The 27,881-nt window shown below is 42.3% G+C and overlaps 1 protein-coding gene and 1 pseudogene across 1 annotated transcript; both read right to left on the bottom strand.

The window, feature by feature from the left end:
- SERPINB5 (serpin family B member 5) lies at nucleotides 1-27,881 on the bottom strand. Its single transcript, XM_003914456.5, has 7 exons — nucleotides 27,225-27,881; nucleotides 18,860-19,034; nucleotides 16,391-16,528; nucleotides 14,062-14,179; nucleotides 9,733-9,875; nucleotides 3,466-3,633; nucleotides 1-1,742 (listed from the first exon to the last, which is right to left on the bottom strand). The coding sequence occupies exons 2-7, from the start codon at nucleotides 19,025-19,027 to the stop codon at nucleotides 1,350-1,352; spliced, it is 1,128 nt and encodes a 375-aa protein (XP_003914505.1). The 5' UTR covers nucleotides 19,028-19,034; nucleotides 27,225-27,881; the 3' UTR covers nucleotides 1-1,349.
- LOC103879790 lies at nucleotides 4,556-5,794 on the bottom strand (annotated as a pseudogene).

Raw genomic sequence — 27,881 nt, 5'->3', positions numbered from 1 at the left:
TGTAGTTCAATAATATTTTATTGTCAATAGCATAGGAGAAATTCAATATTGAACCTCAGAACAAGAAGAACCTATTTACAATGCATGGCAAGGAAGAGATGGGAGAAGGAGTGTCACAAAATCTTTGGTAAATATATATTTTTCATAGAGAAGTAATCCATGAACCTGCAACATAGACAGCTTATCCAACCAACTTTACAAATTACTATTAATATAAGTTACATGCTTGCCATCTAAAGTAACTAAACCCATAGACTGAAAAACTATGTGTCAAGGTAATGTGAGCATTTTAATTGCTTTACTTATATTTTCTAATGGCAGTAGTTTCCTCTCCTTTTCCCACTATCACATTAGACGAAGAGACAAGTTCCTTCAACACAAATTCTGATATTGGCTATTGTGAGAATCCCCGTGCGAGTCAGTTAGAAGCCCCTGCCACCAGTCTAGTGCCAAACAAATGACCAGGTGGGACAGCTATCAAAAATGAAAGTGAATTTATATTAAAATCTGAACTTCCTCTTGGGGTCTTGCATTTCAGCTACTAGAGGTCTATAATTCCTTATCCAACATTCCACAATCTGAAGAGTTCTGCGAACAAAGTGTTTTTGTAAGTTGGTGGCATACACATTTGCCAGCAACATTTGACCCCTTATGAGCTAGTCTTTAGGTATGCATTTTGTCTGAATAGTCTACATTTTGTCACAGCATATTAAGGTGTTGATTTATACGGTACTGCCCCAGATCTGAGCCATGAAGTTCTATAACATACAGTGTGTGTAAAATATTATCTTTTGAAAATCCCCAAAATTCAGAATTTGAATAAACACCTGCCTGCCAGGGTTTAACATAAGGGCTTCTGGACCTATAGTAGCCTGAGCATGTGCCCACGTTTCACTGGAGCCAGGGCAGTTTCGTGGTTCCCATGCACCACACTTTCCTCAGTCTTTCAGGGAAGCGAGAATGTCTGGAACATTCTCTATCCCAAAGAAGGAAGGCATAGTGCTGGGAAGAAGAGCTTCCAAATCTTCCTTAAAGGAATTTTCTTTGTGGAGATTGTATTTCTGCCAACTACCCCAGACAATTTGACAAATAATGAATAAATGTTTTTCCTCTAAGGTGATTCCTTTTCATTAAAAGCATATGTCATTGTCTTGTGGGAAAAAAGGAAACAAAAGATAGAATTGGGATAAAAAGGTCTATCTGTGTGAAGGCTACATGTGACAAGTACTGGTGGCTTCCTGATCCAGCAGTTATAGATATTGTATCTAGAAAATGAATCTCTGGATGCAAAGTTTACAGAAATCGGCATCCACAGAAAAGTCGGGGGGACGTAACGTGGGCTGTGCCACTTAAGGAGAACAGAATTTGCCAAAGAAAATGATGTTTCGAGTTTTGTTGTGCCTGATGATGTAAATAAAGGGATGGTCGGCATTCAATTCATCCTTGTGCTGCAGGATCCGTGCTCCTGGCACCTCTATGGAATCCCCACCATCTTCAGTTATTTCTAAGCGCACTTTGTGGATAACATTTGATAGGGCCACTCCCTTGGTCTCTGACATTCCAGAGAAATCAGATGTGTCTTCACTGAAGATATGTTTCAGCCCTAGATTTTCCAGACTAGCCTTGGGATCAATCATCTTTTCCACCTTAAATTTTGGAATGGAGAGTTTGACCTTGGCATTGGCCATGGTGCTGGGATTAGTCCACTGCAACAGGGACTCTGAGTTGAGTTGTTTTTCAATCTGAAGGACAAAAATGAAAAGAAATTATTTTTATTTATTTCCAATTGTAAAAGACCTGGCTTGATTGAAAACATAAGGTGTTATTATAAGCCCAGTTTCAAAGCAGTCTGGGTGGAACATCAAAGATGGCCCAGAAGTTTTTGGTATGTGACTCAGGAGACCCAGCAGCCACCCAGCTGTGTCCTCCTCCTCCCCAGCCTATAACAGTGTTCCCTGTGCACTGAAATTTATGAGGGCAGGGTTCTGTCTTTTCATTTTAAGTTAGAGAGTAGTTTTTTTGTTTGTTTGTTTGGAATTTTTTAGACAATCTTGCACTGTCACCGAGGCTGGAGTGCAATGGTGTGATCTTGGCTCATTGCAACCTCCACCTCCTGGGTTCAAGCAATTCTCATGCCTCAGCCTCTCAAGTAGCTGGGAGTACAGGCACACTCTACCACGCTCAGCTAAATTTTTTTTTTTTTGTATTTTTAGTAGAGACAGGGTTTCATCATGTTGGCCAAGCTGGTCTCAAACTCCTGGCCTCAAGTGATGTGCCAGCCTCAGCCTCCCAAAGTGCTGGGATTAAAGGTGTGAGCCACCGCACCCAACCTTAAGTTAGAGAATAGATTTATAGAAACAAATGCCTGGATTATGATGTTGCATACACAATAGTGAAATGAGTATAAAATTAGAAAGCTTTTTATACATATTTCTTGAATGCTTATTGTAATTTCTCTACAAGGAAATCCAGAATATTCATGTACTAAGAATGGCATCAGATTTAATAAATTAAATTAAAGCTGAAGTTACTTTTTTTTAATGGGAACTTGAACTAACTCTGAGCCATTCCCTAAGGTCATAGGTAGTGAATGCATCCCTTTTAGCTGGTTTAAAAAATGAGAGAGATGCGGCCAGGTGCAGTGGCTCACGCCTGTAATCCTAGCACTTTGGGAGGCCAAGGCGGGTGGATGCACTCCAGCCTGGGCAACAGAGCAAGACCCTGTCTCTAAAACAACAACAATAATAATAATAATAATAAATCAGTATTGGCTCATCAATTGTAACAAACATACCACACTAATGCAAGATGCTAATAACAGGTGAAACTGTAGGCCTGAGACGGGAAGGGGAGTATATGGGAATTTCTTGTACTTTCCACTCATTTTTCTGTAAGCATAGAGCTGCTCTAAAAAATAACATCTACTAATTTAAAAAAAAGAAAGAGCAGGAGACAGTATGCTTGATATCAGGTCACATGACAGTGGACCTGGCAGTGCGTAGCAACGTAGTACCTTACTCCCTAGATGAGGGAGGCACTCTAGCCTTCAGTTAAGGACCTGGCTCCAAGTACCTGGGCTCAAATCCTGATCCTGCACAAACCCTTGGCTAATTATATGACCACAGACCCGTTACCTACCCCTCTGTGCCTCAGTTCCCTCACTGGTAAACAAGAGTGTGGTAACAGTCTCTAATTCATCAGCCTGCTGTAAGAATTAAATGTGATAATGCATGTAGGCAACTTAGCACAGTCCCTAGAACACTGTAAGTGCCAAATAAATGTTGGCTGTTGTTAATATTAAGGAGGAAAGGCCCCAGAAAGAAGCATGGGACCTTGGAGGTGACTGAGCCAATGGCAATAAGGGAGGGCTCCCAGCCCAGCTCTCTTGGCCCACACAGCCCTGTCTGCACGACTCTTTGCCAAGACAGGGGGTGCCTTTGTGGAGAGCACCTGCCTCCTCCTTACCTTCTCCAAGCCTGTGGACTCATCCTCCACATCCTTGGGTAGCAGGATGAACATGCTGAGATGCTTATTTTGAAAAGGAAGCTCTATGATCTTACAATTGATACTGTCAATGTTTCCCATACAGAACGTGGCCTCCATGTTCATCATCTGCACTGGTTTGGTGTCTGTCTGTAAAAGGGAAAATCTGGACTGCTTACTTTTCAACTTACACATGCATAAATATATATACACACACACACATATATCCACATGTATATATACAGACACAACACATATATACACACACCTATATATACACATTTACACACATACGTATATATGCATACACACATACATATACACACATATATACATATACTTATACACACACCTGTATATACACACACTATATATAACCCCATACATATATACACACATGCACATATATACACACATATATATGCAAACACATAAATATATGTACATATATACATATATACACACACAAATTTGCTCTTGACATAGTGTCAGATTTTTATGGCTTATAATTCATCATCCACCGAGATCCAAACTGTATGGCACCCAAACCAGAGACTGTCCTGTGAAGAGTTTGTGTTCCTTTGAAAAGTTATTCATATACTTAGTATAATCTACATGTTACACATTACAGGAACTATATATAATACTGTATTTGCATAGATCAAACCTTAAAAATAAGACTGTATGGCTGAAAATACAAGCAATGTTTGTTATTCATTACAGATGCCTATGAGATCTTTAAACTATTCCTGGTGGAGCTGACTTGAAAGTAAATTCTACTGCAAATCCACATAACCATTCATATGGCTTTTCCTAATAAAATACTTAATTTCAAAAACTGACTGGGCGCGGTGCCTCACGCCTGTAATCCTGCACTTTGGGAGACCACTTGAGGTCAGGAGTTCGAGACCAGCCTGGCCAACATAGTGAAACCTTATCTCTACTAAAAAATACAAAAATCAGCCAGGTATGGTGGCACAAGCCTGTAACCCCAGCTACTTGGGAAACTGAAGGAGGAGAATTGCTTGAACCTGGGAGTCAGAAGTTGGTATGAGCCAAGATCGCACCACTGCACTCACTCCAGCCTGGGCAACAGAGCAAGACTCTGTCTCAAAACCAAACGGAACAATAACAACAACAAACTTAGCATATAGCAGAACAAAACAGTATTTGTTGTGACCTCTCTGTTTGTCTTTGGTTTGAATTGCCCACTCCCCGCTGTACTGCCACCTACTCAGATCCGAGCTAATGAACAAAGTCTGGATTGAAGATAAGAACCTTGGTTTTTAGTCCCAGATGTGACATAAACAGATTCTGTGGCCTTGAGCAAATCCCTTAATCTCTCTAGGCCTCAGTATTCTTGTCAGTAGAATGAAGAAATTGTAAATTCAGAATAATGGTTACCACTGGGGAGGAAGAAAGAGGAACAGGACAGTGGAGTGAGCAGTGAAGGGATACATACAAAGCAATGCAACTGTTCTTATATTTTTTCTTTAAAATTCTGAAATAATTAAGGCAAAATATTAAGTTCAAAAAGATGATTGATCGGTATATGGGTGTTTGTTTTATTATTCTCTATCATTTTCTGAATGCTTGGAGTATTGCATAATTTTTAAAAAGGAAAACGTTCTTTAAAATTATCTCTAAGTCTTTTCAAAATTATCTCTAAGTCCCTTTAAGCTCCACTGTATGCACTGCTCTTTTTTTTTTTTTCAGAAACATTGTGTTCAATGATAAAGCTTAGCATACCCCAGCACCAGGAATGCTGTGGAGTTGCAGCAGCAGGGACAGGCAGGTGACCCCCACAGAGCCTCACATGGCAAAGAGGATATGGAAGGCGACCATTAAACAGAACAGCCCCATGGCCTTAGACAGGGCAAAGCCCAGAACGGCATAGGAGAAGAGCTACTGCTTGAGAGACGGGTTCCTGGCATAGCCAATGACCAAGCTGCCAAACACCGTTCCAATGCCAGTCCCTGAACCAGCCACACCAACTGTGTCTGCCCCAGCACCAATCAACTTGGCTGCTGTGCCAATGTTCCGGGAGACAACACTGGTCTAGAATTCCTGTTTGGCCACCTAAAGTGGGGAGCTGCTGTAGGAAGGCTGTTTAGACGAATTCTCTGGGCTATTCAAGAAGGAGGCAGATACAGGCCTAATGAGACCGCTAGTAAAACAGCAGATCAGAGCTGGAGAAATAAGTAATGCCCCTGTGGTCTGCATTTTTCACTCTCCCAACTTCAGCCCTTGGTCTCGCCCTGTTCTTCTTAAAGGGAGCCCATGGAAGGGTCTGATCGCTCAAGTCTTTATCTCCAAGTACGGGCCAGGCCTTCTCTTCTCTTTGCCCCTATTAACACCTGGCCTCCTGTCTCTGCTCCAGAGATGACTGATTTCCTGAAGGAAAATTAATTCACACTAAGATGTAAAAGACTGACAGCAATGTAGTATAACCTATTGACGTATACCTCCCATGGGATATTTGCCTGTTAACTAAATCTCTTCGGGGAGAAATTTCCAGCCTCATATCAAGCCTGCAAGGATAATATTCCAGTAAACTTGCATCTGGTATCTTTAAATACTAAGCTGAACCTTCCCCAATCCCTCTCTCAAGCACAGTTAAACCTTATTTATTTTACGTTTGTATATACCTCTATTTTAACACTTGCTACAGTGTTGGAAATATTATCTAGTGATTGTCTTTCCACTTCCAACCCCAACTAGAATACGGTCAAGGCAGAAACTAAGTCTTATTTTTTATCCCAGCTTGTAGTGCTCACTGAATATCTGGCTGATAAATAATGGAAGACTTCAACTCTATCTGTAATCAGAAACAGAATTATAGGAAAACATACTACTTTGGAGGTTAACAGATAATTCTTCCCTTTATTTCTCCTAAAGAGGATATTGTCTTAAAATATATTACTCCTAAAGAAATTTGTCTAAAAATCTCCAACAGGGCCGGGTGTGGTGGCTCATGCTTGTAATCCCAGCCCTTTGGGAGGCTGAGGCAGGCGGATCATGAGGTCAGGAGATGGAGACCATGGTGAAACCCCATCTCTACTAAAAATACAAAAAATTAGCCAGGCGTGCTGGTGGGTACCTGTAGTCCCAGCTACTTGGGAGGCTGAGGCAGGAGAATAGTGTGAACCCGGGAGGTGGAGCTTGCAGTGAGCAGAGATCGCACCACTGTGCTCCAGTCTGGGCGACAGAGCGACACTCCATCTCAAAAAAACAAAAAAAATCTCCAAAAGGTTAGACTGCTAATAGTTTCTGAATGTGCACATAGTCGCAGCCTCCAAAAACTGTCATCAATTTCACTTATCAGCACTGACTATGGGTACTTTATTTTCTGAAACACATGTTGAGACATATCTTCTGAAAAGAGGACCAAATAAAGACTATCTATCCCAGAAAATACAATGCAACATATATATTAATATAGATATATATGGATAGATACATTTATCGGAATAAGTACTAAACTTTTAATAATATAGCTTCATCAATTTAACCCTTACCAGAGACACCACAGGACGTGAGAAAAGGTTTAGTAATGTCACTCAAAAACTTCAAGGGCTGACAAAGCAATTCAAAGAAAACAAAGGAGAAGTAATAGCATTGGCATTCAAAAGAAGGGTGTAGCCTCATGCAGTCGTGAATAGCATTTTATTGCTTTATCAAGTGAAACACTGAGAGAGCAATGAGACATTTCAAACTCTTAATTCTGTTCATAAAGGCTGAGTTTCCAGGATCTTATATAACCTAGCTTTATGATTTAACAGCAAGAATAAAGGAATAGCACACATTCTTTCTCCCTTCTCAAAAAACACATATTAATACTTTCTTAATGAAAAAAGTACAACCCTTAGTGTGGTTGACACAAAAGTCCACATTCTACTCATTGACTGTTGCAACATTTTCATGGTATTCCTTCCAGGCTGGCTCGGGGCCTTGGTGAGAGGCACCATTGGCAACCTGTTTCAGATTTCACTTAAACAGAGTTAGGAACCCTTTGCCAGCCCTTGCCAGGGAGGAGAGCCAATCACTGATCAAAGGAGTCAGAGGGGTCACTCCATGACAACAAAGGGTGTGTGGATGCCGTCAGGGCCAGTGGGGCCAACACCCCTCCCTAACTCACAGTAGAGGCTGGGTAAAGTCACGTTGCACTTCCACTCCAGATAAAAGACAACACTGAGAAGGTCAAAAAGCCATGTTTAAAACTCAAGGACCTGTGTGTGCAAAACACAAGAGTGTGAAGAGCCTAAAGTGTGTCTCTAGAATCTCAGACAGACCTCTTGTGTGCAGGGTCAATCCTGTCCCTGCAGTCAGTTTTGAGAAGACCACTGCAGTTGGGAAGCTAAGCTCAGGAAGGTCAGGCTTTGTCTGCTATTGATTGTTTAAACAAACTGACCCTTAGGGACTGAGCATTCAACAAATTTGCTGAGCACCTACTGATGTGTTAGGGACTTGGCCAGAAATTGTAGACCCTGAGATGAATCAGGCTTTGTCCCTACCTTAAAAATCCCATGCACTAGTAGGGGATCTATATAAGCAAACAGATTTCACTGTGCAAAGCATATTCTGGGAGGGGACAGAGGGGAGTATGAATAAAAGTTCCACGGGAACAAAGAAAGAAAAAGTAATGGAAGCCATCCAGCTAACCCAGGTGTAGATTGTATCTTGCAGGACTTTTCCTCATGGATGCTAGCATTAAGAAGGTGCTACTATATTTGGCAAAAACAAGATACTGATGCTAGGTACTCTAAGTACTGGGAGAAGCATGAAAACTAGAACTGATGCATAGGAGCTACAAGGTAATTAAGCTACCCTTAAGTATTGTACTAACTGAAGTGCTGCTTCCAGTCTAACACAAGCCAGATCCCACCCAAGGAGACCACATTACATCATCATATAGATCTCTGGGTTTTTCAATAAAATGGATCAAATTTCCAGTCTCAGTTCCTTGGTCTTGGTCTCATTTACAAAAGAGGTACTTGACCTATTTCTTTCTTTTTTTTTTTTTTTTGAGATGAAATCTTACTCTGTCACCCAGGCTGGAGTGCAGTGGCATGATCTCAGCTCACTGCAACCTCTGCCTCCTAGGTTCAAGCCATTCTCCAGTCTCAGCCCCCTAAGTAGCTGGGATTATAGGCACATGCCACCATGCCCGGCTAATCTTTGTATTTTTAGTAGAGATGGGGTTTCACCATGTTGGTCAGGCTAGTCTCAAACTCCTGACCTGGTGATCTGCCCACCTCGGCTTCCCAAAGTGCTGGGATTACAGGCATGAGCCACTGCACCCACTGTCTACTAATTATTTTAACATATTTACTTCAACAGTATCAATAAGACTGGCCTGCAAAACAGGCACTTAATTCTTCCCATAATGACTTCCAGTGATGCCGATGAGTAAGCTATACTTTGTTTTTTCACAGCCAACAAGTGCCTCAAAGCATCTGGGGTTTTTTGTTTGTTTGTTTGTTTTTCTTAAGATGGAGTTTCACTCTTGTTGCCCAGGCTGGAGTGCAGTGGTGCAGTCTCGGCTGACTGCAACCTCTGCCTCCCAGGGTCAAGTGATTATCCTGCCTCAGCCTCCCATGTAGCTGGGATTACAGGCACCCACGACCATGCCCAGCTAATTTTTGTATTTTTAGTAGAGACAGAGTTTCACCATGTTGGCCAGGCTGGTCTCCAACTCCTGACGTCAGGTGGTCTGCCCGCTTCGGCCTCCCAAAGTCATGGGATTACAGGTGTGAGCCACCACGCCCAGCCATCAAAGCATCTTATAAATTATAAATTAAAATCCCAGAACAATATACTTCACTATCAACAGATAAGAAAATGAGATGTTAGAGAAGTTAATCGGGAACAAGATTCCAAGATGTCAAGGTTTCATGATAATCCAAAGTCCTCTGATAACAGAGTTTGGTGTTTTCCTTTTCTGCTAAAGTTCTCAGATGTTTGTAGCTATTTTTCAGCCAGTGACTTAGCTTTCCTCGCTGGGTTATAAATTCTATAAAATTTCACTCAGCTCAGATCCTTGAAGACATTCTGGAAAAGAGGAGGGAGGGCCTCTGGATTCTGGTTCTTTTTGTACCACTTACCTTCCAGCTGTTCATCTCAGGAAAGGCACTTTGCCGACTATGCCTTCAGGTTCCTCATTGGAATGGATTTATGCCCCCCTCTGTCCCTATCATTTTTCACATCTATAATTGGGCTCCTTTTACTGCTACACGCTGCCCCACATACCTTGTTGACTCTGAAAGGACATTCTTTTGTTTCTGATTCAGGAAATTTCTTCATCCACTTGCCAACAAAGTAGGCGGCATTAACCACAAGGATTTTAGTCTGGTCGTTCACACTGTTGTCAGCTAAAATGTTCTCAAAGTGGCCTGCAACAATTTTAGGAAAACACAAGTAGCAGAATTATTCTTCCAAACTACATCTGAAATTCACATGCATATTCGCCGAGTATTTACCACTTCATGAAGTCACACCATGTAAGACCTGGTAGTTCCAACCATCACATTTCAGAAGGACTCTTTTCTCTCCTTCTACCTTGACACAACCAGATCTACCAAAGAGGTCAGGAAAGGAGAATGAAGGAGGGGGAAGAAAGGAAGAGAAATAAGAAGGAAAACACAGCTACCACTCTGAATGCCTATTCTGTGTCAGGCAGTATACAAGCTATTTGATACACATGATATATATTTCTTCCTGCTTTACGAATGAGGAAGCTGAGACTCAGGGATGATAACTCACTTTCCAAGGATAATATATAAACAAGGGTGGATTCAGGATTCAAAGCCAGCTCTTTCTGACTCCAAAGCCTGTGCTCTTGAATGAAAATACATAATCGCTTTCTTAATGCCAGAATTTCACATCTATTATCTCACTCTTTTCACAATCATCCTATAAGGCAAAGATCATTATCTCCATTTTACAGTGCAGTAAACAGAGGCTCAGAGAGGCCAAGAAACTGTTCTAGTTTCCTCAGCTGGAAAGCATGTCTGAAAGTTCTGGAGCTGTTCTAGTTTCCTCAGCTGGAAAGCATGTCTGAAGGTTCTCCCCTTCACCCCACAGCTCTCCATCCACTCCCTCAGTTGCACTCCTTGCAGACAGGCTGATTGCCTCAAGGTCAACTGTAATCACCATGGGGCTCAATCACAATTGCAATTATTACAAAGCTAAATCTCAACAGCCAAAACAATTCAAGGGAAGTGATCCCTTAGTAAAAAGAACTCACATTTGAATAGCCCACAGCTGTTTTTTTGTTTTGTTTTTGTTTTTGTTTTGAGACGAGTCGTGCTCTGTCGCCCAGGCTGGAGTGCAGTGGCCGGATCTCGGCTCACTGCAAGCTCTGCCTCCCAGGTTTATGCCATTCTCCTGCCTCAGTCTCCCAAGTAGCTGGGACTATAGGTGCCCGCCACCTCGCCCGGCTAGTTTTTTTGTATTTTTTAGTAGAGATGGGGCTTCACCGTGTTAGCCAGGATGGTCTCCATCTCCTGACCTCATGATCTGCCTGCCTTGGCCTCCCAAAGTGCTGGGATTACAGGCGTGAGCCACTGCGCCCAGCCTCGCCCACAGGTTTTTTATAAAGGGTTTTCATTTACCTAATCTCCAATTTTCAGACCAATGTTCAGGGCCCACTTCCCAGGCCTGTGACCCCTGTGTGAAGGGCCCTGCTCTTGGTTTAATGTTCAGCTGTCACCATCTCAAAATTCTTAGTAAATGTTTAAACAACAGGCCCAGCAATTTTACTTTTGCCCTGGACCACGCAAATTATGTAACTCGTCCTGCCAACGCTATAGAATATGTTGAATATATATTGTATTACTGAAGAAACCTGAAGAACAAAGAAGCATGGGAGCCGGTAACCGACAGAGCTTCAACTTCAATCCTGAGCCTCCTATTTCAAATTCAGAGGTCTTTTCATGGCTGGATGCGGTGGCTCACACCTGTAATCTCAGCACGTTGGGAGGCTGAGGCGGGCGGATCACCTGAGGTCAGGAGTTTGAGACCAGCCTGACCAACAGGGTGAAACCCCGTCTCTACTAAAAATACAAAAATTAGCTGGGCATGGTAGCACGCACCTGTAGTCCCAGCTATTCAGGAGGCTGAGACAGGAGAACCCCTTGAACCTGGGAGGTGGAGTTTACAGTAAGCCAAGATCGTGCCACTGCACTTCAGCCTGGGCGACAGAGCAACATTCTATCTCAAAAAAAAAAAAAAAGAAAGAAAGAAAAGAAAGGCCAGGCCCCGTGGCTCATGCCTGTAATCCCAGCACTTTGGGAGGCCAAGGTGGGCGGATCACGATGTCAGGAGATCGAGACCATCCTGGCTAACACAGTGAAACCCCGTCTCTACTAAAAATACAAAAAATTAGCTGGGCACGGTGGCGGGCGCCTGTAGTCCCAGCTACTCGGGAGACTGAGGCAGGAGAATGGCGTGAACCCAGGAGACAGAGCTTGCAGTGAGCCAAGATGGTGCTACTGCACTCCAACCTGGGCGACAGAGCGAGACAGGAAGGAAGGAAGGAAGGAAGGGAGGGAGGGAGGGAGGGAAGGACGGGCGGGCATTCACGGCAACCTGGATGGAATTGAAGACCATTATTCTCTTTGTTTTGTTGTTGTTGTTGCTTTCTGGGAGACGCGGTTTCTCTTTTCTCACCCAAGCTGGAGTGCAATGGCACGATCTCAGCTCATTGCAACCTCCGCCTCCCAGGTGCAAGTGATTATCCTGCCTCAGCCTCCCGAGTAGCTGAGACTACAGGTGCGTGCCACCATGCCCAGCTAATTTTTGTATTTTTAGTAGAGATGGGGTTTCACCATGTTGGCCAGACTGGTCCTGAGCTCCTGACCTCAGGTGATCCACCTGCCTCGGCTCATATGGCATGAGCCACCATGCCTGGCCTGAAGGCCATTATTCTAAGTGAAGTAACTTAGGAATGGAAAACCAAACATTGTATGTTCTCATTTATAAGTGGGAGCTAAGCTATAAGGATGCAAAGGCACAATAATGACATAATGGACTTTGTGGGGTGGGGGAAGAGTGGAAGGAGGTGAGGGATAGAAGGCTACACAGAGCATACAGTGTACACTGCTTGGGTGATGGGTACACCAAAATCTCAGAAGTAACCACTAAAGAGCTTATCCATGTAACCAAAAACCACCTGTTCCCCAAAACCTATTGAAATAAATTACAATATAATACAATTTAAAAAATTAAATCAGGTAACATGTGCCCCATTTTACAGTTCTGTAAATTGAAGCTTTGTGTCCAAATATCAGTTAGAGGTACCAGTGTCTGGATTTGAACCTAGTTGCTGAATGACTCCAGAAACCCTGTTCTTTCCATGTTCTCATCCTGTAGTTACTGTCCCGTTAGAACTTCCTCAGTCAGTACAGAGAGAGAGCAGCTGGGGGCGCTAGTCATTCTCACAGGAAGTGGGTCTCCCTTACCCCGGAAGTGTATCCCTCCCTAGACAGCAGCGACTGCCTAGGCTTTATTCTTTCATGGCTAGATTCGGCCACCCTACGGGTCGCTCCAGATGCAATTATAAATATATTCACTGGGAAGGGGGACAAAGTCACTGACTTGCCCTCAAAATCATCATAACCCTAATTCTTTTCCAGCAGGGAAGACAACTCACCGGGAATTTTAAGGGAGGAACGAGGAGTCTGACGAGGGAGACGCCTAGAAGCAGCACTGAGCCGGAGAAAGAACCGGTTAGGAGCTTCTTGGACCCTGGGGCTATCAGAGGAGCGACCAGCATGGGGAGCTGCGGCACCGCGGACAGGCTGACGCTACAGTTTGGTTTGGTTCTTTTTTTTTTTTTTTTCTTTTTTTTTTTTTTTTTTTAAGACAGAGTCTCGCTCTGTCGCCCCTGCGCGATCTCTGCTCACTGCAAGCTCCGCCTCCCGGGTTCATGCCGTTCTCCTGCCTCAGCCTCCCGAATAGCTGGGACTACAGGCGCCCGCCACCACGCCCGGCTAATTTTTTGTATTTTTAGTAGAGACGGGGTTTCACTGTGTTAGCCAGGATGGTCTCGATCTCCTGACGTCGTGATCCGCCCACCTTGGCCTCCCAAAGGGCTGGGATTACAGGCGTGAGCCACCGCGCCCAGCCAGTTTGTTTTTCTTATACATATGTTGCCTATGTCCCTTTTTCCTTAACAAATTTGTAAAATTTGTCAGCTGAAAGGGGCCTCGGGGATCATGAAGTTATAATCCAATTCCTCTATTTCCAGACTGAAAAATGGCCTCATGATTAACCCAAAGTCACACTTTGTTAGAGGCACAGCTAAGATTCCACTAGGGCCTGTGACAGCTCGTCAGAGAGCAAGACAAAGTAGACTAACACTGAAGCACCAACAGTTTCTACCAAGTGATGAGATGATACAAGAAATGCCCAGAAATCCAAGTTGTTTACATGTCTGGAAGGGAAAGAATTTAGCTTGTGTAGCAAAAATATCCAGAGAATCCTCCAGATGTTTTTTTATGCCTGGAGCAAGCATTTATGAGATGGAAGACCCTGTTTACTTGATGATTGATAGCAGAACAATTAAAGGGTACTTGCCGTCTGTGAGATCCTTAATTGAGTTGTTGATCTGACCTTTCGTTTCTTCCAGTTTATCTTTGAAGTCAACAGTTTCCAATTCCTTTGCATAGGGTCTCTTCGTAGAGCTGATGAACTCCTGAAAAACATGCAGTTCATAAAATCAGAGTCTGTAGTCAAGCTATTGCATTGTTATTCTCTTCTAACAAAAGGATTATTAAATATCAACTGCTATATGTACGCTTTCGAAATTGGTAACACTATATGAATTGAAACCTCATGTAGAAGTCAGTGAAATTCTTTGTATTGAATGTTTCTTTTTTTCAATATAAGACAATTTCAATTATTAAATGCATCTATCGGTTTAATATCAGCTTTGAGGAAAACAAAAGAAACACTATGTTAAATATACCCAATTATCTTACGGGTTCTAATTTCAGAAACATGAAAATGTTGTATGTCTACAGATACATATATATTAGAATATAGGAAATGTATAGAAAAGAGAATTATGAACAGAAAACTCTTGTCCTTGCTGAACTAAATAAATATCCTGTAGACCATTGCTACTCAAACTGTGGTCCAAGGTGGTGTACAGCATCACCTGAGACCTTGTTAGAAGTGAAGAATCTCAGACCCCACCCCAGACATACTGAATCGGAATGCATTTTAACAGAACTTCCAGGTATGCCATCTGCATATTAAGGTTGGAAACACAGTGCTGTAGAGAACATAGCAGGAGCTATTACTCTAATGCTTATTTAAAATGTGCAACCCTAAACCCCATTCCCACCGTGACAATCAAAAGTACCTGGGCATTAAAAGGGCCTCAAGAACTTGCCCTTTTAACACCCAGATAGTTCTGATGCGAGAGATCCTCCACAGACCACACTTGTTTGGACCTTTAATAAATTTGCAGATGCTGTGCACCTAGCAGGAGCAATGGAAAGCAGTCTTAAAAAATCTTTTGTAATGAGCCAAGATCATGCCACTGCACCCCAGCCTGGGCAACAGAACAAGACTCCATCTCAAAGGGAAAAAAAAAAAAAACTTTACAACTCCTAGTCTGGTTAAGATCATTGCAGATGTTGCACAGAAGTTCAACCAAACTAAATATAACTTGATTCAATGTTATGTCAGTTCACTTCCAAGCACAGGGCTTCTTGAATTTCTTCAGAGCAGCTTCAGCCTTAGCCAATTAACTTAGCTTCAGTTAATTGCAAATCAACCTTGGGACTGACTGTCACCATTGACGGAGAGAACCAATCTCACCTGAAAACATTAGAAAGCCTCAGCCAGATGAAGGAGGGCCTCCATTGTCCTCACTGCCAGCAATAAAAATGTGTTGTCTCCTTAATGATCATTTAGGGAGCTTCTAGAAATTGTGTATGCTCAGGTTTCAACTCACATCTCAGTGTTTTTTTTTAATGCTTCTGATTATTGTTGGAATAAAAATGGTTGTGTATATGTATCTTTAAGCAACAAAAAATATACTCACAATATCTAGTAACCCATGTCCTCAAAAGATCTTAACCACAAAAATACCTACTGCAGAAAGTTGCAAAATCATGGTAAAATATTTAAAAGCTGGTAGTCTAGCTTTTAGATTTGGAAAGCTTGAAATTCTGACCATCCAAACAGGAACTAAATCAACTCTATGTTACTGAAGTACAGAGGGAACCTCCATGTAGTCTGGAATACTGTCTGTGTGTTTCAAATACAGATTTTTAAAATATTACAGCATTGGGTACCATAGTGTTCTTTGTACGATTCCTTAGAGCAATGGCTAAATTTAAATAACCAGAACTGCCTGTGGAGATCCCCATCTGACCAGCCAAGCACAACAAAACTAATTTGTGACTGATGAAAATTGTGAATTCATAGTTATTATTTTTCTTACTGATTTTGAGAAACATCAGAACTTTGTGCGCATAACAAATGAGGTGGAGAGCTTAAAACATTGTTCCAGGCCATATGCCCTGCTCTTTAAGGAGAAAGAAGTTTAAATCATGAGCTGTCTTACACTCCTTGTCTATGGAACTACATTTATTAGAGAGTTAATTACTCTGTTCTCCATTCTCTCAAAGGAAGCTAAAAGGAGGGTAAGATTTATTTGAGAGGGAAAAGGAAAGCCCATAAGCTTCTCTATATTTTGAGTTAGAAGATGTGACTGCAATTGACTCCCACTGTACTCCTAACCTCTCCACTAGGATTTATTTATTTTAAGCTTCAAATCACAAGTGAACCTCCTAGAAATGAATTTCACTGAAAAAAAGTTATAGGTCTAACAGCATGAAAATACCACTCCTTGTAAAAAGTTAAGTCTTGCTACTTGCTTTAAACAACTTACTGTAGAAAGATTCAGAGATTTGTCTATGTAGAGCCGCTTGATTAATTTCAGTGAGTAAAAGGAACTAAGTTTGTTGACATCCGATGTTACTGTTTGAAATCCAAAGGGCACGTCTTTGACATTTTCAAAATGAAGAACCTGTTAAGAGAAAAATCCATTACCTGAAAAGCATTACCTCTGAATGGTGCTTCACTGAAGTGGACACGTGATAATGACCAACGTCCTTGGGCATGCAGAATCCTCCTGCCCAGTTCCCATAAAGCAAGACTCCTCAACCTCAGTGTTACTGACATCCAGGCTGAATGAGTCTTTGTGGGACTATCCTGGGTACTGCAGGAAGTTTAGCAGCATCTCTGACCTACTAGATGCCAGAGGCATCCTTCCCCTATTTGTGACAACCCAAAATGTCTCCAGACATTGCCAGATGTCCCCAGAGTGGGAAGGGGAGGACAAGTTGTCCCCACTGAGAAACAGTACCATAAAGGTACTCTTCCAAATCAACTATCGAGAACATTTGTCCTTTCTTCAAAGTGATGCCCTTAATACTCACACAGAAAGATTTCCAAACTTGGAGAACGATGAAGCTGGGTTATAATTTCTGTCCAATTTAGAGACCAGAAGAGAGAGATTAATACCAAGAGAGACCATCATCAGGCAGGAATCAGATTTCAGGACAAGTGCCTCTAGCCAGAGTCTGTCTCGTGCCTCTGGGTGGTTTAGCAAATGCCACGTAAAAGGTGTGTCGTTTCTGATGGGCAGCTAGAATAAATGGTGGGCTGCCCTGGGTGGGCTAGAGTCAGACAGCCCTGCCTGTGAATCCCAGCCTTCACCAACTCTTCAGAGAATCTTCTCCAACTGTTCAGAGCCTCCTTTCCTCTCTGTAAAATGGGCTGAGAATACCTGCTTTCCTCATTTCTTATGAGGATTACTTACATGTAAAACACCTAAAGTATTATACGGATTCAAGCTGTTAATTATTCTTGTAATAATATTGTAAGCTATTTAAAACCAGGATACTGTCATTTGGAGGATTTAAATCATTGTATTTTGTTCCTAACTTTTTTTTTTTGTTCCAACCAATAGTCCAGCATCTTCTCGGCCTTGCAGCACCACAACATGTAATGTCAGCATAAGATGATACCCTCCTCACTCCATAACCCATAATGGTCATGGCCTGATTCCACAACCCAGATAACGAACGCCGCCAAACCGGCACATTGCGCCGGTGAATTACATAGCCTCAGCATTGCAGGGTCAAATGGGCTGGTCCCAGACAGTGCGTAACTCTCCTGCCCAAAGACGGATGGAGGAGGCCAGGAAATTAAAGAGCCCAGGTAACTACTGCTGGGGAACCAGTTGCATGTATTGAGAAGATCTTGAGGAATTATTGAGGGACAGACCCACTACCAGGAAATTCTCTTTCTCTGGCCTTTCTCTAATGGTAGATGAGAAATGAGGAATGGGAGATTGGGTAGGGATAGTGGAGTTGTGCAGTTCAGAGATGAGGCTCAATAAGAAGATATATCTCCTCTTCATAGTAGTGAAGCTGCTTCAGGTCCCAAGTGTAAATTCTTCATCCTGACCTAAATAACTCTTATGGGCCATACTTTCTGGGCACATATGAATACAATAAAGTGTTTCCTTTTTAAATGCTTATGAGCTAATAGGAAAGAAATTCTGTTGAACCTAGAATGATTAGTATAAGAGTAATAATGAAATATAATTAGGAGAACATTCACTTATTATCTAAAAGTACATGAGGACTTAAAATAGAACAATCAGGAAAATCATCTCATTTGAAGGTCTAAGAACTTTACAAAGCTAGATAATCAACCATAGCCAGAAAGAAACCCTATGATACAGATGCTCCTTGATTTATGATGAGGTTATCTCAACCCGTTGTAAATTAAAAATATCATAAGTCAAAATGAAAAAAACTGTGATTACCCAGCAGATCTCCAGGTTCTCCATCACAGCCTGATGCCTGTCCCAAATGTGAGTTGCATTACCTACAAGTGAGCTTTCACATTTAAAAACAGATTAAGAAGCCTGTAATCCCAGTACTTTGGGAGGCCGAGGCAGGCGGATCACCTGAGGTCAGGAGTTCGAGACCAGCCTGGCCACATGGTGAAACCCCATCTCTACTAAAAATACAAAAATTAGCTGGGCATTGTGGCAGGCGCCTGTTGTCCCAGCTACTCGAAGGCTGAGGCACAATCATCACTTGAACCTGGAGGCTGCAGTGAGCCGAGATCGCACCACTGCACTCCAGCCTGGGTGACAGAGTAGTGGGCCTCTGTCTCAAAAAAAAAAAAAAAAAAAAAAAAAAATTAAGGGAGTCCTGGAATGGCACAACTCTGAATCTTGACCAATTCTGAACACAAAGTCTCCATTCCTTTTTTCCCGAGACACTGCCTATGGGTTCTAATAACTGTATTCCCACTTAAAGTAGAAAGGTTTGGGGCTTACCTGTCCAATTTCATTTGCAGTGTCACCTTTAGCACCCACTTGAGCAAGTGACAGAGAGGTGGAGAGACAGATTGGAGAGAAGAGGACATTGCCTAGTGGCTCCTTTTCACATAGTTGTTTGAACAGATCAACAGCAAAAGCCGAATTTGCTAGTTGCAGGGCATCCATTGTGGGCCTGGAAGCAAGGACAAGGGAGAGGTTAATTTCTAAAGCATCTTTAACGTCTTCTCACCTGCATTCTGCCAACACTATAAGAATTCTATGTAAACAAAGTAATGATCTCAGAAGAAACAATGAACTTTCTGTAAATTCAAAAGTAAGATCAGTTGTGAGGAAACTTCCAGGCAAATGTCCGAAGGCATATGAGGTCCTCTGTGGCAGCTCTGCCTAGACTCTGCAGTCTCGGGCCTGCTTAGCCACTGTGGCCGTTGTCGGGAGCCCAGTGGTCACACTTCTTCTCCAACATATGTCGGAAAAGTTGACAGCACTAATCAACATCAGTTGGTTTTATTTATCACATATTGTTTCCATTAGGATTTCAGTTAAACTAAAAGTTAAAATTTTTATAAAACAAAAACAGTCGAATTGCAGCAGTTTTGCATGGTTCAGTTTCATATTTAGTAAGTGTTATGGGTTGGCTTGTGTCCCCAAAAAAGGTATGTTAAGTCCTAATCCCCATTACCTGTGAATGTGACCTTATGTGGAAACAGGGTATTTCCTATATCTTAACTAATACATCATTAGTTAAGATGAAGTCACACTGGAGTTAGGTGAGCCCTCATCCAATATGACTGGTGTCCTTAAAGGAATAAGAGAAGAGACACAGAAACAATACACAGAGGGCAGATGTGAAGACACAAATGTCTTCACCTGTGTGAAGGACATGCCGTATGGCAAAGGAGGCAGAGATTGGAGGGATGCTTCCACAAGCCAAAGAATGCTAAGAAGTGCTGGCAACACCAGAAACCAAAAGAAAGTCATGGAACATTCTCCCCTGGAGCCTTCAGAGACAGCACGACCCTGCCGACATCGTCATTTCAAACTACTGGCCTCCTAGCCTGGGGGTGAATAAAACTTATGTTGCTTTAAGCTGCCTGGTTTGTGGTGCTTTGTGATAGAAGTGCTAGAAAACCCTTAGAGTAAGTAATGCCTTTGCAGGACACCCAGCACATAACAATACTTATTAAACAGCAGTTGTTATTGTTTGTGTTCATAATACGCATCTGTGTGCAAGACACTACCCAGAGTGTTACAAGGATCAGTGGACCTCCTCCTTCTCTAAGCTCATAGTCTCTTTGGGCAGCTATGTAGACAAATAACTAGAATACAGAGCTGCCCAAGACATGTGAGTGGTATAATCAGTAATATGGGAGTTAAAGAAAAGAGAGAACAACTTCAAAACATGTAGCCTGGTAAAGTGGATATAGCAGCAACTAGGCATTTTGTCATATTCAGAGCTCTTGAATTCTAACACAGCAATTTCCAAAGTGTTGTGTCTTGACTCCTGGCAGTCCCTAACACCCTTTCAGCAGGTCCATGAGATTAAAACTATTCTCATAATAATACTAAGACATTATCATTCTCAATCTCTAATAGACAGTGGAGTTTTCCAGAGGCTATATGACATCCCTTCTGTTAAGCCAAATATTAAGGAGATTTGCAAAAATGAAAAACAATATCACTCTTCTAATATATCACTCTTCTCATATATCACTCTTCTCATATTTTTTCACTGGACATGGATGCAGCTGGAAACCATCATTCTCAGCAAACTGTTGCAAGAACAGAAAACCAAATACCACACATTCTCACTCATAGGTGGGAATTGAACAATGAGATCACTTGGACACAGAAAGGGGATCATCACACACTGGGTCCTATTGTGGGGAGGGAGCAGGGAGGGATAGCATTAGGAGATACACCTAATGTAAATGACAAGTTAATGGGTGCAGCACACCAACATGGCACATGTATACATATGTAACAAACCACGTTGTGCACATGTACCCTAGAACTTAAAGTATTAAAAAAAAAATTGTTGGGTGCAATGTACACTACTTGGGTGATGGATACATTAAAATCCTAGACTTCACCACTGTACAATCCATCAGTATAACCAAAAACCACTTGTACCCCTAAAGCAATTGAAATTTTAAAAATTTAAATAAAAATAAATAGTATGTATATTAAAAATATATATATATAATTCATATTAGTATTTAATGGTTATATTATTTTAATAAATTAGCAAATGAACATTTCAAAATGTGTCTGGTTTTTATTTCTAGTTTGGTAAATAATAATAGATATAATCTACATATTTTTAAAGAAACATTTGGGGTCCTCAATAATTTTTAAGGGTGTAACGGGGTCCTCAGATTTAAAAAGCTTCACTGTTCTAATACAGGTCTACCTACCTATTTAGTAGTTACTGATAGACCCCAAAGAGAATTATGTAAATTCAGGCAGTCAGGGCTTCCCTTTCTGGGAGCAGAGCTGAACTACAGGGACTCCTGAGGCTCCGCCTAAGCCGTGCACTCAGGCCAGTGTTCCCATTGCAAATATACCATGAGACCCCCTGAAGTCAGGTGGGCCTCTCACTTTTCTTTAAAGCCCACAACCTTACTCCTTCTCCCCTCAGGGCAGGGGCGAGGGCCGACAGGTGACATCACACGTCAGGGAAAGGTGACTGGCATTAGGTGTATACTGAGGTCAGCAGAGTATACTGAGGTGAAGCATACAGAGTACACTGAGCATGTTTCTAAGGGAAATCAATCGATATTACTACCCCTGGGTGAGCAGTACAGGGATTAAATTCGAAGTGTTCCCCCAAAGCCTCAGGCACATGCACACAGACACAGGGGCCGAATGTGACATTGAAAGTCTTCAGGTAGGACCTGAACCCTGGCATCAGAAAGGAAACTGTGCTTAAGATAGAGGACTCCCTTTGGCCAGTTCCCAAACATGTGTTAAGAGTCAAAGGCATGAGGAATAGGATTGCAATTTGCACCTTATACCTGGACACAAATTCAGAATGCAAAGACATGAGAATTAGATGGAGGAGAGGACTCCTGGTCTTTAAACATGTCTTCAGAATTCTCCTTTTTATGGGATATATGGCTTGTGTGTAGAATGGGCTAAAATCGACTATATCTCGGAGTCTGAAAAAGCAAGTTCATTGTCAAAAAAAAAAAAAATCTGTTTTGTTGACTCTGTTCATGCTCACTGGTCATCTCTACAGGCTTCCTCCTTCTCCATATGTCCCTGATAAATACAGCCATGCACTCAGGCCAGTGTTCCCATTGCAAATATACCATGAGACCCCCTGAAGTCAGGTGGACCTCTCACTTTTCTTTAAAGCCCACAACCTTACTCCTTCTCCCCTCAGGGCAGGGGCGAGGGCCGACAGGTGACATCACACCTCAGGGAAAGGTGACTGGCATTAGGTGTATACTGAGGTCAGCAGAGTATACTGAGGCAAAAATGAAAGCCTGTGGAGTGTTTCACCCAGTGTGCCCACCACTGGGAAAATATAAAGAAACTTCACAAAAGGTTTGGGAAATCTGTGGACAGACTTTCTGAATAGGAAACCTGGCTTCCTTCCACAGCAGATTTAATATTAATAACGCCAAGTTCATCTACGAGTAAAACTCAACATGTACAAGTAATGAGTTATTTCTTCAGCAAATAGAGAAGCCTAAACCCATATCCCTGCAAGCTTCTTAACACTTCCACAAGTTGAGAGCTAATCACACTGATAATAATATGAAAACACACAAAGTGCTTTAACAAACACAAGTAGTTCCTCCCAGCATGTATTTATTATCCTCCAAGAGAAGCTAGAATAATTTTGCATAGTCAATAACAAACTATATTCTAGTGATTTCCTTTGTATAGAAAAATGGTGTTTAAGATCTTAAATTAATCTGCTGAGGGAGTTTGGCTGCAAACACCTACAAACGGATCTTAGAAGTGGATCAAAGGGTGAGGAGATGTTCATTTTACCACTTTATTCAACTAAAGCATTATTCATTCATTCGTCATAACATTCTGAGATATACTTAGTCTAAATAATTGTGGATACAAGATCATTGTGGTTTTTAGCGTAGCTAATTACACAATACAATTAATGTTCTGTTGCAATCCAGGTCCCTGTTGGAGATGTGAATCGATGCACACCTGACATCCTAACATCTCCGGGGCTGTCTCTCATCACCGGCAGACCTTCCCCTTGAGTGAGTCCCTTCCTTTGCATGCTAACCCTCAGTGCGTTGAAGATATCAACATATTCGCATGGTTTGTTTAATCGACACAAAACTTCTTCCCTATGGTTTTCCTACTTGAAGAAGCCCTTGTTCCCTTTCTGCCGCTTATGTTGTAAACTCTTGGTATGATGTTGCTTTCATCAGCGCATGAACACAAAGAGATCTGCCTTCCTGTTCCTATGCTGACTGGTTCCTTTTTCAGAAAATTCTCCTTCATTTCTGGGAAGGTCATACAGCCCTTAGTATCTGCGGTCCCAGCCGCCACAGCGTTGTTTGATGCTGGCCAGAGGCAACAGAAAAGGTCTGTACATGGAAATGGTTGTAGTGGCAAAAAATCACCCACTAAGTAATCAATCAAATATTTCCTGGTAAATCTGATCAGTGGCTCTGTGATTAGTCCCAAGTGACCTAAAAACACCATAAAGTTGATCTGGTCTGAGGTAGCTCAAAAGATGACTTTGGCCACAATCGCCACACGACAGTGTTGCAAGACAATCAAAGCATTTAAACAAACCTCAGCAATGTTAGCAATACATGCCCTGGGAAAAATACAAACTTCTACACAGACCATTTTGCATGATCGAATGCTATAAAAATTGTAAGTACCAGAGTAGAGATTAGCAATTCCTGTATGGTAAATGTATGTGCCTAATGACTTCTGTTGAAAGTGCTAAAATTGCTACAAGTTTTGTTCCATTTTATTGCCTTGTCACAAGGGCCTTCTTCCATCTCTGTGAAAAGTCTGTAACCATTTTAACAAGGAGAACTTCGTCTATAGTTGCAATGTAGAAAACGCTACATCTTTCAGGCACTTAAAAGTTTAAAAAGGAACTTTATTTTAACCACAGAACAGTGAGACGGAAGTTTAAGTAGTAATACAAATGCAGTTTTAAGAACTTATTTCCAAGTAGCTTGCTTTCACAATCTGTGCTAAATTATAAACCTTGAAAGTGGGACAAGATCTTGGAGAGGATCTAGGCTGGCCACACCTCTTCGTTTTACAGATGAGGAAAGTGAGGCAGACAAAGATGAAGTGAGTCTCCCAGGCCACCCACGCAGGGAGTGAGAGTGGCAAAACCAGACCTAGAATTCATTGCTTCTAGCTCCCAGCCTGGCACTTCCCCGCCACACCTTACCACCTGCTTTCTTGGTAATTGCATCTTTGCTGGCCTTTGTTCTCTCAGAAGTCTCTCGAGTTCCAAAAATCCAACATGTCTTGAAGTCTCTCTTGAAGATATCAACATATCCTGCATGGTTTGTTTAATCATCGCAAAACTTCTTCCCAATGATTTTTCTACTTGAAGAAGCCCTTGTTCCCTTTCTGCCACTTACGTTGTAAACCCTTGGTATGATGTTGCTTTCATCTCATAAGTATTAACTGAGTACCTAATGTGTGTCAGGGTAGGCATTAAGAAAACAAAGGTGAACACGACATGGCCCCTGCCTCCAAGGAGTTGTCAGTTAGTGCCCTGATGAATGTTGTAAGTGTTTTGATGAGTACACAAGTCACTATGGGATCCCCAGCAGTGACAGACTCCCTCATACTAGAAACCTCAGTGACACCTTCTCAGAGACAGTGACAACTGAGTAAGTCACACTAAAGTTGAATCCTCCAGGATAAGTAGAAGTTAGCCTTGCAAAAATGCAGGATAGGGAGAACTGACTCAATTCAGAGACTGCAAGTGGCCCCAGTGAATAGAGACACATGTACTGGGCTGGGGGTAGGGGCTGTGCTCACTTCTCTAGACTTATAGCTTGTCACTGGTCTTTGTATCAAGATTTCTTAAGATTTTTATGTGTCTGAGCCAATGGCCCTCAAATTTTTTGTCTTTAGACCATTTGGGTGAAAAAAAAAGTCCTGTGGTTAGGTTTGCTATATATCCCACTTTGCCTGGGACAATCCTGGTTTATGTTTGTTGTCTTGACATTAATAACAGTGCCCCATTTACTCTCAAACATATCCTGATTTGAACAATATATGTTCATTTTACTTATAGACCATCAACAACACTCTTCAACCACACATCACCGGTGTGCATATTTAAATGGAGCTATGAACATAGTTTTTTCATCCCTTAAAAACTAACTTTTGGCTGGGCACAGTGGTTCATGCCTGTAATCCCAGCACTTTGGGAGGCCAAGGTGGGCGGATCACTTGAGGTCAGCAGTTCGAGACCAGCCTGGCCAACATGGTGAAACCCTGTGTCTACTAAAAATACAGAAATTAGCCGGGAGTGGCGTGGCAGCATGTACCTGTCATCCCAACTACTTGGGAGGCTGAGGCAGAAAAATCACTTGAACGTGGGAGGCTGAGGTTGCAGTGAGCCAAGATCGTGCCACTGCACTCCAGCGTGGGTGACAGAGCAAGACTCCATCTCCAAAAAAAGAAAAAAAAAAAAAAAAAAACTACGTTTTTGCTGTGTGAGAGTATTGTAGATATCACTTAGCCCAGCCTGCCTCATTTTAGAGATGGAGAGACATGGTGAAAAGCATCTCTCGAGTATTTGGTATAACTGGTCCTTAGGGAATGCCATAAGAAACCTTGCCTATTATAATATCAGTGATGGAATGCCAAAAAAACACAACCTCCGTTGTCCACATTCTAAGTCTTTGAGGAGCAGAGGATGTGCAGGATTAAGAAAACAGGATATTTTGTAGTGTCTGCAATGTGAAAGAATATGAGGACTAAACGAAGTGATTAAGTGAATCAATGTATATGAAAAGTGCTTTGTGGGCAAGAAAGTACAACACAGCTATTAGTAATGAGATTAATTGCTTTAATTTCCCATGGCAGGGGGGCGTCTGCTTTGCTCTGAAGCATCATAGCTGCTCCTGTCTCTTTAGAAGCCTGACCTTGACCACTGACCCAGCCCACTGTTGCCAAGCAGTAAACTTACAGCCAGACTCAGCCACACCAGAATGCCCCAAATCGCTGAGACTGCATAGCCCCAAAGTCAATCCGCAACCTAGAGGGATTGAAGTGGCACAAGTCAAGGCGTTAGGAAGCAAAGATATAAACCTGCTGACTCATTTCCTTTGGAGACTCCTTTCCTCAGACAGGCTTCATCCCCACCCATGAAGGAACTCATCAAACACTTACACTCACTGGTGGGGACTGAGGTTTGGAACCCATTATTGAAAACCTCTCAGGAAATGTAGGGGGTGAAAAAGATGGTAACAGAACCCATGGTGTTGTGGAAACATCCCGAGCTGCAAGCCTGAAGGCCTGATTCGATCTCAGCAGTGCCACTTACAGGCGGTGTGACTTTGGACACCACGTCACCCCTGTGAGTTCCACTCCTCATCTACAGAATGAGGGGGCTGGGCTGAAATATGTCTAAGAGCCCCCAGCTCGGAGGATCTGATTATGAGTCTCTGGAATAGCCTGGCATGTTGGTTTTTAGTATGATATGCTTAAATGAAGCCATAAGAAAAAAAGCATACAGCGTATGAGTAAGAAACTACAAGCAGCCCAATTTAAGCCCAATGTATAAGTCCAAGCTATGCTGAAACCCAGAAAACTGGAGGGAGAATAATTTCCACTTAGACGAATATAGTTGCAAGTAGATAAACAGTGATCTGATGTTTTAAAATGCCAAAAAGAAGGGCAGTCCATATGCCTAAATCTCAGCCTTACAATGTCAGCCAGGGAGAAGAGCCAACCAGACACACCAATCCTTCTCAATTTTCTCGGTTTGCGGGTACCATCCCCTCTCTGAAACTAGCATTGCAAAATTCATTCTGAGTTCCAAGGTAGGCCTGAAAATGTCCTCAGAAGTATTTTCTCCTCTGTGAATCACGGTTGCACCCCTCTACCACCAAAACCTCCGAGCCATGTGACTTCTTCATATGCTTACCTTGTATGGTTAAGTGATTTGACTCCCTATATGGTTTTCCATATAGGGAGTCCAAAGGATTGGGAGCTGGAACTCTTGCTAGTATGGGGGATGAGAGGCGACAGTACTCAACCCGACAGCCCACCTTTGAACACAGCCCCTTTATGTCCATTTTGTTCACCGTCTCAAATCAGCTCAAATAATGATTTTTATGAATTTTCCTGAAAAAGGAAGTCACCAGCCCTGCTACCCCACCTTGCTTACCTGGAGTCACAGTTATCCTGGAAAATGCGTGGAAAAGTAACAGGCAAGTGAGGAGCACAAAGACCTGGATGTGGAGGCGACCGTGTCTGGGCAGAAGCAGTAGTGGCTCACCTGGGCAGCACCGCCACGCCCACTGTGCCAGCCCAGCACCACGCCCCGCCCCGCCTCAGCAGCACTCCGCTCTTACTCAAGCCTTTTGGCAGCTTGTCCACAATTGAAAGAAATGATTCAGGCTGAAGTTGCTGTTGTCTGCACAGCTTCCAAAAGGCCTCCAACATGTTCAGGCAGGAAGGGGCTCTGAGCTATATGCATACGTACAGACATGCGTACAGCAATCCTCTCAGCCCACGCAGGACCGGAAGGTGAAACATTAAATGAAATAAAAGGAATGTGTGATGATAGTAATACTACACATTTCTCAAACATGTTGGTGGCACAAAAAGTACTCTGATCTCCATTCTTTTTGTGTAAACTGCAGCAGCTCATTCTGCTAGATGCCAAAAGAGGTAGCTGCCCATTAAACCAAAAGGCAATTTAAAAAAGAAGAAATGGATATATGTATAAACACAGTGCCTACTTAAAAATTAGGTACTATTAGCAAAATATTTACTACCAAAGTGATAGGAGATATGGTTAATGGGTGGCGCAGGAAGTTTC

This window comes from Papio anubis, chromosome 19 (assembly GCF_008728515.1).
Source record: "Papio anubis isolate 15944 chromosome 19, Panubis1.0, whole genome shotgun sequence".
Classification (NCBI taxonomy): Eukaryota; Metazoa; Chordata; class Mammalia; order Primates; family Cercopithecidae; genus Papio; species Papio anubis.
This window is presented reverse-complemented; position numbering and strand designations above follow the sequence as displayed.